At 43.6% G+C, this 13,184-nt stretch overlaps 1 protein-coding gene and 1 non-coding gene across 3 annotated transcripts in view; both read left to right on the top strand.

Moving 5' to 3' along the window:
* Positions 1 to 4,267, top strand: part of PLCG2 (phospholipase C gamma 2) — a 159,984-nt gene extending 155,717 nt beyond the window's left edge. For both annotated transcript variants that reach the window (XM_070388654.1, XM_070388655.1), the window contains exon 33: positions 49 to 4,267. In XM_070388654.1, coding sequence (XP_070244755.1) covers positions 49 to 91 — 43 coding nt within the window. In that variant the 3' untranslated portion in view covers positions 92 to 4,267. The remainder of the gene's footprint in view (positions 1 to 48) is intronic.
* A 2,586-nt stretch (positions 4,268 to 6,853) lies between these two features.
* On the top strand, positions 6,854 to 6,984 carry LOC138991923 (small nucleolar RNA SNORA70). The gene has a single exon (XR_011467814.1). It is a non-coding gene; the product is annotated as a small nucleolar RNA SNORA70 (small nucleolar RNA).
* The last annotated feature ends 6,200 nt before the right edge of the window (positions 6,985 to 13,184 follow it).

The raw sequence follows: 13,184 nt of genomic DNA, 5'->3' as shown, positions 1-13,184 counted from the left end.
CCTTGAGTCCTAGACTAATGGATGACAGTGAAATCTGTTTTATTTCAGGTTAAGAGAGAAGAGAGTCAGCAACAGCAAGTTTTACTCATAGAAGCTGGGTCCATGTGTAAGCATGTCGTGTATGCGTGTGAGCTTGCATGGAGGAGCGTGTGCTCTGTTCAGACCCTGGGAACATGCTCACGTGTGAGGTCGTCACTCCTCCAGCCTGTCACCAAGATGACATATGTGGAGACCCAAGTAGCATGAGTTGGGGTAACCTTTTCATCTTGGACACTTTCTTAACTTACAGTCTCTAAAGAGGATCCCAAAATGTGCTCACACGAGGCCTCTCACGTTCCAAACCTCCCTGAATAAATGTAGTGAAACTCGATCAGTGACCTTCTGTGCACGAGCTGTAGAGTGAGCAGGATTCCTTCTCTGGCCTCTAAAGACCCAGGTAACTGACTTCTACAGAAGATGAGCTGGGTCTGTCAGGAACTAACTCATTAGATTCTGAAAAGATCTGAACTAAAAGGCAAATGATCTCACACTGAAGGCCTCGGACTTCACCAGGCCTGGAGAGGAGACCCAGTCCTGCCCCAGCTCAGAGCACTTGAACTCCTTCTGGTGGCTGGACCCACCTGCAGCCGCACATGAGGGGTGGGGTGGGCCGTTCATTAGGACAGGGACTTGCTGGGTGAGTGGGGTCAAGGGTGGCAAGCTGGGGGCTTTCTGACTTACAAGCCTGTCAGAGACCAGAGCCCCATGAAGGACTGGCCAGCTTCTTACCCCCGCGGCCTGTCCACTCCCTGGTCTGCACAGCCACAGGGCCGCGGGCTCACTCACTGCTCACATGGGGTGAGACAGGGTGGGCTCCCTGGGTGACCCCGTTTCCTGAAGCAGTGAGCTAAGCTTTAGGGAATGACAGAAAATCTCAGGTGCAGCCACCCCCGAAGGGGCAGAGCCACCGAGGACAAGGCGATACTCGTCTACATCCTGGGATGCTATTTACTGATTTGTACATGTGATGCTTTAGGAAGGCTTTTTCAAAGCGCAGAAGGTGGGGGGCGGGGGTGGTCAGCAGAGGCACAACACAGAGTGAACTGAGAACTGACTTAGGAGAAAAGAGGTTTACCTATGAGGAAAAAAAAAATGCTGGGAGGAACAAACTAACAGTCGGCCTAGGGGCTTTACTTGGATGGAACTGGGTCCTAGAAACCCACTCCCCTTATGGTCCTGAGCTTAGCGTGCCTGTATCAGCAGAAGAGTCCATTGAAGCCAGCCCTGCTCTGTGCGCTCAGAAGACCCCCTCCTCCATTCCACACACATTTACTGAGGACTTCCACACAGCAAGCAGTAAAATCAGGGGAGACCATGTGTTTAAAATGTTAAGGAAAAAACAGCCATTATCCTGGCCTCACGGCACCTCACCATGTGCTTCTAAAGGAACGCATTTTCCTCCCATGAGGCCAGGAGAACACACCCGAGAGCAGACTGACCAAGGTGGGGCTCTTAGTTATTCCCGAGTCGAAGCTGCTAGTTTATTTGGCATTGGCAACCGAGGGATGAGTATTCCTGGTGGTAAAAATGTTCAAAGCACCTTTCAAGAACGCTCAGATGAAACAGGCACTGAGCTGGGCACTGCAGGGCAGCCACAGTGCACAGTGTCCTGTTAGCTGTTGGCCAGGCAGCCTGTGGAGCCTCAGCTCAAGCTGCTTTTGGCTCCGTCATTTTCCCTACAAGCTCAGGTGTCGATGGCATTACCTATTTGCAGCCTGGGGTGTGTAAAGGACATAACACTTTCCCACTTTACTCCATTTAAAAGCTCAAAAGCTAAGATCTGGGTCCCCTTTCTGCTTAAAATGCATTTATCTGCTACTTTGTCAAAGGAATGATGAAGTAGCAGCATAGAAGACAGAAGGCTCAGCATCTGTTCAGCTGCTGTGTTGTAGAATCCACACCCAGCCACATCCTCGCAGAGTGGAGTGGAGCAGAGCAGCTGAGGGGGGTGCTGACATTCTCCATGGTGCTGAGAAGAACCCTCGCCCCGAAAGATTGGCTCCTCCTCTCAGGTGCTACAGTGATGTCGATTCAGCATCACTGGGTATTTGCCTTGGTACCACCGTTCTCCCCATGATAGGGTAACACATGAATCTGGTCGTGTTGGTGTTAGGAGTCTCTCCATGAGGATGCACAGAGAGAGAAAGAGGGGCACAGATGACATCGCTGCTCTTCCCTGAGTCTGCCTGGAAGCCACGTAACCTGAGTATAAATACCTAGCTGAGACTGTGCTCTCACAGCCAGGTAAAGAGCACAGCCGATTCAGATCCAGCAGGAGAGTGACAGGAACGCTGTGAAAGATGGCAGCAACACTGATGGAGTCAGGCCACGACTGCCTGTGTGCACAACTGTCTTTATTCTACTGAATAAAGGAAATGGTGAACATTAGTTACTACATGGAAAACGAAATAGATGAAGCTGGTTAGATCATTTGAGTTTGGGAAATTTAGGTTGGACAAAGTTAATTTCTCAGCTGTAAACTTGGCTATTCTAACGTGCACACTGAAGAGGGGTTAGAATATCACATTTCCTAAGTTTGATCTGAGAACCCTTTTGCCAAGAAACATCTTACAGGACTAGTTACATAGGAACACATTTGAGGACCTGCTTCTTTATTAAAGACAGTGACATGATCTAATAATTTATATGCTTTACCATGTAGTTAGAGCTGAACTTAAGCCAAGGCCAGTGGTTTTTAAACTGGGCCAGCCTTACCCCTAGCAGTCTACCAGAGCTTTCCAAGGAGCCACAGACTCATTTTTTCAGCGGATCAATTTTCAGATCCTCAACTTCCTGTTGCACTCTATCCAAAGATTCATCAGTGTGAGAAAATGCCCTTTTCTCCCCTTACAGAAGGAAGTAGGTCTTCTCCCCACATTCAGTCTTACTCTAGAGCAGGACTCAAGATACAGTTGAGTATAGTGTCTGGAAAGTGCAAGCCTCTTAACAGGATACAGGTCCTCCTCCAGTGCTGGTGGTTTCCAGTTCCTTGCTTTCAACAAAACTGAAGGAATACCCAGATTTCTGAGTATCCTGAGATTACCCTGCTACCACTAACTCCTTCTGTTCTCATTTGTCTGTGTCAAAAAAGGATCATTCTCATTTCCATTTGTAAAACTGAAAATGGAGAACAGAATCGACACTGTATCGCTGCCGTTCTGCCAAAGGTAATAGTACTCTACACAGAGAGCAAAGGACCAAAGTAGACGCCTTCTTTGACGCATTACGTTGCCAGTGGAATTTTACTGTGTTTTGTTCTTTATTAAATGTGTGCTCTGTTTATTAAACAAGCTGAGTTCAGAAGAAATTTAAAATATGTGGAGCCTTTTTAAATGATTAGTGTAGGTAGGATGTGTAATTTTGTTACAGATATGTAACTAAACAATATATAAGCCAAGAAGAATTAAGCTACAATTTTATAAAGTAGAATAAAGATACAAATTCAATGAGTAAAAAAAAAAAAATGTGGCACTTCCTACCATTAAAAATTCCCTTGTTTGTAGAATTTTTTGAAAGGATGGTAGTGTCTATCACCAAGTGTATTTAGAACCTTTGGCTAAATTTAAAGGGAAATGGAAATATTTTACCGGAAGATGCAGTATCTACCATGTACTGCACACACCTTTGCAACTATTCAGGATGAAATCATTAGACATCAGTGTAGAAATGTGTACGGGGACCCACGAGTTTTCCAAAGTCAGGAGGTCTCTGAGCGTAACATTTTAAGGAGACTGATCCAGGGCCACCAAGGGTGAGTTTTATTTGGACTTAAGAAGGGTGGACAAAGGGGGCTCTAGTTCTTTTAATTTCTAGAAGTGTAGACGAACTTTCCAAATAGGTGATATCCAGCTTTTTGGAGACAATCCTCAAAGCTATATTCTTACCAACAGAAAGCTGATCATTAGATTAAGAAATATGCAGAATTATAAAACTGGCATTTGAAAACTACTCACTGATTGTGTGTTAGGCTTTTCATTCTCAAAATATTTTCTTCCTGAAGAACTAGTTCCATGGTGATCCTGTCTCAGAAATGTCCATACTTATTTCTCAATAGGCTTTAAAAAGCTGCACTTGTAAACGTGTGTTTATTATTAAAGCTTAATTTATTTTTTATATAAATAGTGTGTGCTTGTGTGTAGACAGAGAATCATGTGAATGTATCACATAAATGTTGGCTGTTGTTAATGTGAGAATTAAATGGCTGTATCACAGTTTAAAAAAATAAAACTTTATCTCATTCAATAGATTACTAGCAGTCTGTCTGGAATCATTTTTTGTTGTTAAAAACTATTCATTTTTTGTTCTTCTATAAACTAGGATATAGGCCTGCCAGCGATGACACAGTTACCATAAAAAAAAAAATAATGCTTTTCTGTCCTTTCCTTTTTCCCCTCGGTTACTAGTCTTTCTTTAAGCAAAACCTCACTCCATGTAGAAACCCAAGTTTCTAAAGTTAATACATGACAACTCTGCAGTTTGTTGGTCTTTGGAAGAATTTTTTGTGCTAGTCATGCAATGATGTTAGTAAAAACACCTGTTGTTTCTCCACTAAGCACGAGGGCGCACCAGAACTGTCATTGTGTTTTCTTGTCATCAAGTCCTGTGCACAGGAGGCCACTCTGCCCCACCCTGATCCTCAGCCTCTGATGACTGGACTAGTCACCCTGGCCCAAAACCTGAGTCTGTGACAAAGCCCTGCAGTAGAAGAGACGCGGAGAGTAGAAAAGAACAAAGGATGAATTAAAACTGCTGAAAGGTCACTTTTTAAAAGTGGATAACGTCATAACTCTCATAAAGATGCTAAGTGAACACCTAATTTTATTTAACCCCTTCATTAACCGTGGAATGATTAAACTGTCATAACTGGTTCAAAGGACAAGTCAAAGAAGAACATGCAGTTAGGCTACCTGGTGGTCCTGATTATCTGATTCTACACCTTTCATTGTGAGAAGTTCAGATGATTCTTATCCCTAGAAACCCAGATTGTGTCCAGTGAAGACAGGATGGTCACTGGCTCTGAGTACTGACCGGTTTTCCTGGTTTTTTTTTTTTTTTTTTAACTGTTGAGCAAATTTATTTTAACGTCACTAACAGGCATGAAATCTGACCCTGACCTTATACCACACACAAATATCAACCAAAGTTAGATTACAGATCAAGAGGTAAAAGATCAAACAGTATCACAGCCTTACAGTAGGGAAAAGTTTCAACAAAATACCAAAGGCTTCACCTGGCAAGGAAGGCAGCGAAACTAGACTCTGCTAGCCTTCATGACTGCTGCTCCTCAAAAGATACAGTGAGGATAATAAAAAAGCAAGCCACAGGGTGGAAGAAGAATTTCTAATAAACTTATCTGACAAAAAGTCTCATTGAATATGTGACTCCACCCCTCCAAGTCAGTAAGATCATCCTTTAGGGTAAAAGGTATTTCATGAATAACCACCTCATAAAAGTACATCCAAATGGGTGGTAGGCAAATGAAAAGATGCTTACTCATTATTTGTAAGAGAAAATGCAAATTAAGACCACAAGAAGATACCACTAACACACTGGAGTGGCAAAAATTGGAAAGTCTTAACAGTACTATCAGTTCTTAGCAAGAATGCAGAGCAACTGGTGATTGTGTAATTTGGTAGCAAATTACATTGTAAAGACATCTGACTCTCTACTGATGTTTACCGCTTGCACAGCCTATGAGCAAGCATTCTACTCCTGCATACAGTTGGCCCTCCATAATCCGTGAGTTCCATATTTGTGGAGTCAACCAACCTCAGATCGTGTACCACGTTTGCAGTCCACACTGGCTGAGCAGGTGGTGACTCCATGAGTGCGGAGGGCGGACTATGAGGCTTAAGCGTCCTGAGAGTGCTGAATCCAGGGCAGATCCTGGAGACAGTCCCCTACGGATACTGTGAGACACCAGTGTGCCTGCTAGAAGCGCATCCCTGTGTCCCCTAAGAACATGTACAAGACTGTAGTGCCGTTTCACACCAGGCAAAACCAGAAGGGTCCTGCTGTCCCTCTCCTGTATGTGTTAACCTTGTGCCTACACAATGGAGCACACACAGCAACCTCAAATGACTGAGCTATAAGCAACATGGATGGATCGCACAAGTATAATTTGAGTGAAGGGAGCTAACAACACAAACAGCAAAGAAAAAAAAAAGGAAAACCACAAACTACTAGGCGGATATACAGGAAAATGTAGGATATTTGAGAGATGGATTAGTATAAGAAGGTGACGCAGAATGGAGCTCAGCACATACATACAACATGGATACATTCAAATGCTTTCTCACACTGTGAGAAAAGTGTGAGAAAAGTGAAATGCAGAAACGTGCACTCAGTGACACCATTTGTACACATTTTAAAAAACGCAAACAATATTACATGTTGCGTGGAACAGACATACAGAGAGGCGGAAGTACAAAACGACTGAAAGGGACATCTGAAAGTCAAGACACAGACTGAGTCGATGGGGAGGCAGTGACCAAGACAGGGAAAGGCAGTGCTAACTCTGTTGTATGTTTCTTTTTTAAACACTGGAAGTGTTGGTCTGGCCGGTACAAATGTAAAAGCAGGCCTGCCTACAGAGAACTTATACCGATCCTTCTCCAACTCCTCCTAAAGACTGAAGAGGAAGGAACACTCCCAAAGACATTCTATGAAGCCACTATCGCCCTGATACCAAAACCAAAGACTCCACCAAAAGAGAAAACTACAGGATAGTCATTTTCTTGACTACAGATCCAACCAATCTCAACCAAGTATTAGCAAACTGAAGCCAACCATACACAGGAAAGGCCATAAGCCACGGCAGCCAGTGTAGCCGACTGTACTCTTTTCTCCATGGGGCCCAGTGTGCGATGGCTGCACACGGCAGCCTCAGAAGGGTATGCAGCCTGATGGCCTGCTCCAGTTGCCCTAAGGGGCCTGGAGACAGCCCTTTCCAGTGGATATGCATGACTGGCATGCTGTCCCCAGGCTAGACTCAAGACAGGTGTGCACAGTGCCTTTGGAAAGCCCCAGGGCACACTGGCCAGGGTCCACATTGCCCAGTTCATCATGTCCATCTGCACCAAGCTACCATCTGCAACAAGGTACCTGTGATTAAGGCCCTCCATGGGGGGCCAAGTTCAAGTTCCCTGGTCTCCAGAAGAGCCACATCTCTAAGAACTGGGGATTTACTAAGTTTAATGTGGATGAATTTGAAAACATTGTGCAGAAAAGCAGCTCATCCCAGACGGCAGTGAGGTCACATCCCATCCCTCATCATGCCCTCAGAACAAATGGTGGGCCCTGCACCCACTCATGAGAGCCTTGGGCCTGTCCCCTCCTTACTCATGCCCACCTGTATAAACCCTACTTTCCTGCCAAAAAAAGTCATACACTATGACCAACTTGGATTCATCCCAGGGTCACAAGGATGGTTCAACATATGTAAACCAATGTGATAAACTACATCAACCAAAGCCCGTGATTCTCTCCATAGATGCAGAAAAAGCACTTGATAAAATTCATCCATTCACAATAAAACCCTTACAATGGTGGGTACAGAGGGAACGTATCTCGACACAAGAAAAGCTATTTATGACAAAACCATATGCAATAGACTCAACCTTGAGAAGCTGAAAGCCTTCTGGCTAAAATCTGGACCAAGACATGGATGCCCACTCTCACCACTTCTCGTCAACACACTACTGGAAATCCTACCCACAGTAATCAGAGAAAAAAAAGAAGTAAAAGTTATTAAAATTGGTAGGAAAAGAGTAAAATCGTCATAATATGCAGACAACATCATACTATAGATAGAAAATGCTGAAGATTCCATACAAAAAAATACTAGAACTGATGAATGAATTCAGCAAGGTAGTAGAATATAAGAATAACATACAGAAAATAATTGCATTTCTTTATACTAAAAACGAAATATCATAAAGGGAAGGTAAACAAACAATCCTTTTTAAAATCTCATCAAAACAAAACACAAACTTAGGAGTAAATCTCACCAAGGAGGTGAAAGACGAATATGCTGAGAAGCACAAAACGTTAATGAAGGATATTAAAGGGTTCCCAAAATGGAAAGAGCCCATGCTCTTGGATTGTAACAATATTTTTTAAATGACAATACTACCCACATCAATCTATAGATTTAATACTAGCCCCGTCAAATTACCCATAACTTTTTTCACAGAACTAGAACAAATACGCCTTCTGTTTATATGGACCGTCACAGCCCCGGAATGGCCCGAGTAATCCTGAGGAAGAACAACAAAGCGGGAGGGATAACCCTACCGGACTTCAGACGATACTCCAAACCTACAGTAATCAGAGCAGTGCAATACGACAGAAAAGCAGACAAATGAATCAAGGGAAGAGAACAGAAAGCTCAGGAAAACCCACACACCTACAGTCAATCCATCTTCCACAAAGGAGGCAGAGTTTAAAATGAGAAAAAGTCAGTTCAGGAAGTGGTGCTGGGAAAGCTGGACATGTAAATTGGTGAAGTTGGAACACAACCTTTCACATTGCACAAAAATCAACTCAAAATGGCTTAGAGACTTAGAAACCTATGATAGGACACCATCAAACTCCTAGAAGAGATCACAGGCAAAACATTATGTCATATAAATCATACCAGTGTTTTCTTAGGTCAGTCTCCCAAGGCAATAGAAATAAAAATAAACAAATGGGACCTAATCAAATTTGCAAGCTTTTTCACAGCAAAAGAAAAATACAAACAAAACGAGAAGACAATCTATGGAACAGGAGGAAATATTTGAAAATGATGTGACCCACAAGGGCTTAATCTCCACGATACACAAACAGCTCACACAACAACACAAAAATAAACAACTCAGTAGAAAAACAGGCTGAAGACTTAAATAGACATTTCTCCAAAGAAGATATATAGGCGGCCAACAAGCACACAAAAAGATGCCCAACACCACTAGTTATTTAGAGAAATGCAAATCAAAGCGACTCTGAGGCAACACCTCACAGCAGTCAGTAAGGCCATTGTTTCATATTCCACAAAAACCACTGGAGAGGGTGTAGAGTAAAGGGAAACCTCTTCCAGCGTTGTTGGGAATGTAAACAGGTGCTGCTATTATGGACAGCAGTATGGACGTTTCTCAAAAAACTATAATAGAGTTGCCATTTGATCCAGCAGTCCTACTCCTGGGCATATACCCAGGCGAAACTGTAAATTGAAAAGATACATGTGGCCCTGTGTTCACAGCAGCACTATTTACAACAGCCCAGCCTTGGAAATGGGAACACCAGACCACCTGACCTGCCTCCTGAGAGACCTGCACGCAGGACAAGAGGCAACGGTCAGAACCCGACACGGAACAACGGACCGGTTACAAATCGGGAAAGGAGCACATCAAGGCTGTATATTGTCACCTTGCTTATTTAACTTATATGCAGAGTACATCATGGGAAATACTGAGCTGGATGAAGCACAAGCTGGAATCAAGATTTCCAGGACAAATATCAATAACCTCAGATATGCAGAAAACATCACCCTAATGGCAGAAAGCAAAGAGGAACTAAAGAGCATCTCGATGAAGGTGAAAGAAGAGCATGAAAAAGCTAGCTTAAAACTCAGCATTCAGAAAACTAAGACCATGGCATCTGGTCCCATCACTTCATGGCAAATAAAAGGAGAAAAAGTGAAAATAGTGACAGACTTTATTTTCTTGGGCTCCAAAATCACTATGGACAGTGAGTGCAGCCATGAAACTAAAAGACACTTGATCCTTGGAAGAAAAGTCATGACAAACCTAGACAGTATGTTAAAAAGCAGAGACATCACTTTGCCGACAAAGGTCTATACAGTCAAAAGTGGAAGTGAAAGTGAAGTCGTGTCCAGCTGTTTGCGATCCTGTGGACTGCAGCCCACCAGGCTCCTCCGTCCATGGGATTCTCTGGGCAAGAATACTGGAGCGGGCTGCCATTTCCTCCTCCAGGGGATCTTCTTGACCCAGGGATCAAACCCAGGTCTCCTGCATTGCAGGCAGACGCTTTAACCTCTGAGCCTTTTCCAGTAGTCATGTATGGATGTTAGAGTTGGACCATAAAAAAGGCTGAGTGACACAAAGTTGATGCTTTCAAACTCTGGTGCTGGAGAAGACTCTTGAGAGTCCCTTGGACAGCAAGGAGATCAAACCAGTCAGTCCTAAAGGAAATCAACCCTAAATATTCATTGGAAGGACTGATGCCGAAGTGCCAATACTTTGGCGCTGGCTCATTGGAAAAGACCTGGATGCTGGGAAAGACTGATGGCAGGAGGAGGAGGAGTTGAAAGAGGATGAGATGGTTGGATGGAATCACTGACTCAATAGACAAGGAGTTTGAACCAACTCTGGGTTATAGTGAAGGACAGGGAAGCCTGGCATGTTGCAGTCCATGGGGTTGCAAAGAGTCAGACATGACTCTTGGAAAAACCTAAATGTCCATCAACAGAAGATGGATAAATTAGATGTGGTACATGTATACAAGGGCTTCCCTGGTGGCTCAGACAGTAAAGCATCTGCCTGCAATGTGGGAAACCTGGGTTCAATTCCCGGATCGGGAAGATCCCCTGGAGAAGGAAATGGCAATCCACTCCAGTACTCTTGCCTGGAAAATTCCATGGATGGAGGAGCCTGGTAGGCTACAGTCCATGGGATCGCAAAAAGTTGGACACGACTGAGCAACTTCACTGGTTCATGTATACAGTGGAATATTACTTATCCATTAAAATGATAAATAATGCCATTTATAGCAACATGGATGCAACTATAAATTATTATACTAAGTGAAATAAGTTGAAGAGAAAGACAGATACCATATGACATCACTTACATGTGGAATCAAAAACAATACAAATGAACACAGCTATGAAACAGAAAGACTTGTGGTTGCCAAGCAGGAGGGAGGGTGAGGAGGGATGGTGTTGACATTAGGGGTTAGTAGATGCACATTATTACATATGGGATGGCCAGACAACCAGATCCTACTGTGTAGTACAGGGGACTATGTTCAATATCGTGGGATAAAACTGTGCTGAAAAGAATATACATGTGTGTGTATATTTGAGCCACTTTACTGGATAGCAGAAATTGATACATTATAAATCAACTACACTTGCATAAGAATAAACTACAATAAAAAATAAACCTTGGAAAGCATAAACACAGGTGTGAGGGAAACAGATTACCACCCACTGTCAAGGTCTACACATGATGCTAAAATTAGTTAAAGTTTGAGGAGGGCAGGCTATTTGCAGTCTCAAAATACCTTCTTCTAGGAAATATAATTGTACAAAGAAAATCAAGAGCTTTACAGTGGATGAACCTAGCAGATATCATCACACCAAAAATGATCAGTGTCACCACCGTGACATCACATACCTGAGAAGGTACCTCGTTTCTGTGAAAGTGTTAGTCGCTCAGTCACGTCCGACTCTTTGTGACCCCATGGACTGTTGCCTGCCAGGCTCCTCTGTCCATGGGATTCTCCAGGCAAGAATACAGGAGTGGATAGCCACTCCCTTCTCCAGGGGATTGAACCCAGGTCTCCTGCATTGCAGGTGGATTCTTTACTGTAGGAGCCACCAACTTCAAACAAATCATCAGACAAACCCTTGAAATGCAAGACGTTCTACAAAGCAAATGACCAGCAGTCTTCAAAAGTGTTCAGGTCATACACGGCGGGGTGGCGGGGGGTTGGGGGGTGGGGAGCGGTGGCAGTGGCACTGAAGCAAAGCCACGGATTGGAGGAAACTGGAAGCCATAGCAGCTGCATGTTGTGTGGGATCCTGGACTGGGTCTTGGACGAGAAGGAGGACACGGTGGACAAGCCAGTGAAAACCAAATAAAATCTGCACGTTACTCACATGGCTTCAATGCCCCGTCTTAGCTTTGACAGCTGGACTGTGGTTGGGCAGGATGGTAACCCTGGGGACTCTGGGTGGTCCAGGGTATGGAACTTGCCGAACTCTTACTGCAACTTTTCTGTAAGCTTAAAATGTCAACATAAAAAATGAAAAGGGAAAAGCATTGGTGCTAGAGAACAAAGAGAAAAAAACCAAAGATGGCGAATTCCACGAAGATTTTGTCACAGGCCAGAGCAAACATCTCACCACAGGTGTTTTCTAAGAACACAAGGATTGTTTTGTATTTCAATCTAAAACAAGGGGTCAAAGAAGATTCACAAGTTCAAAGTTGGTAGTAATAATAAAATCACAATGTAAACATGAATTGATATAACCTAAATGGATTTACCTCCATGGAGTAAGGTAAGAGAGTATGTGGGGAAAATAGTCAAATCTTTCTCTTTGAAGATAATTGCTAACATCGAAAAAACCAAGAACTTATAGTATAAATGCAGGTTTTTCTTTTGTGTTAGAACTGTGGGAGTTAATAATCAAAAGGAACAACTGCTGACCTTGGGGAGCAGGGGTCAAGGGGCAGGGCGTGGTGCCCAGGAGACAGCTGGGTTTTTTTTGGTAATAATGCTAGTAGCTCTTCAGTTCAGTTCAGTTCAGTCACTCAGTCATGTCCGACTCTTTGCAACCCCATGAATCGCAGCAAGCCAGGCCTCCCTGTCCATCACCAACTCCCGGAGTTCACTCAGACTCACGTCCATCGAGTCAGTGATGCCATCCAGCCATCTCATCCTCTGTCGTCCCCTTCTCCTCCTGCCCCCAACCCCTCCCAGCATCAGGGTTTTTTCCAATGAGTCAACTCTTCGCATGAGGTGGCCAAAGTACTGGAGTTTCAGCTTTAGCATCATTCCTTCCAAAGAACACCCAGGGCTGATCTCCTTCAGAATGGACTGGTTGGATCTCCTTGCAGTCCAAGGGACTCTCAAGAGTCTTCTCCAGCACCACATTTCAAAAGCATCAATTCTTCAGCGCTCAGCCTTCTTCACAGTCCAACTCTGACATCCATACATGACCACAGGAAAAACCATAGCCTTGACTAGACGAACCTTTGTTGGCAAAGTAATGTCTCTGCTTTTGAATATGCTATCTAGGTTGGTCATAACTTTTCTTCCAAGGAGTATTTAGTAGCTCTTTAAACTGTGTATATATAATTAATAAAAACTGAAAATGCAGAACGTGAGTACGTGATACACTGATGAGGAACATATGA

This window comes from Bos mutus, chromosome 18, assembly GCF_027580195.1.
Source record: "Bos mutus isolate GX-2022 chromosome 18, NWIPB_WYAK_1.1, whole genome shotgun sequence".
NCBI classification, from domain to species: Eukaryota; Metazoa; Chordata; class Mammalia; order Artiodactyla; family Bovidae; genus Bos; species Bos mutus.
This window is presented reverse-complemented; position numbering and strand designations above follow the sequence as displayed.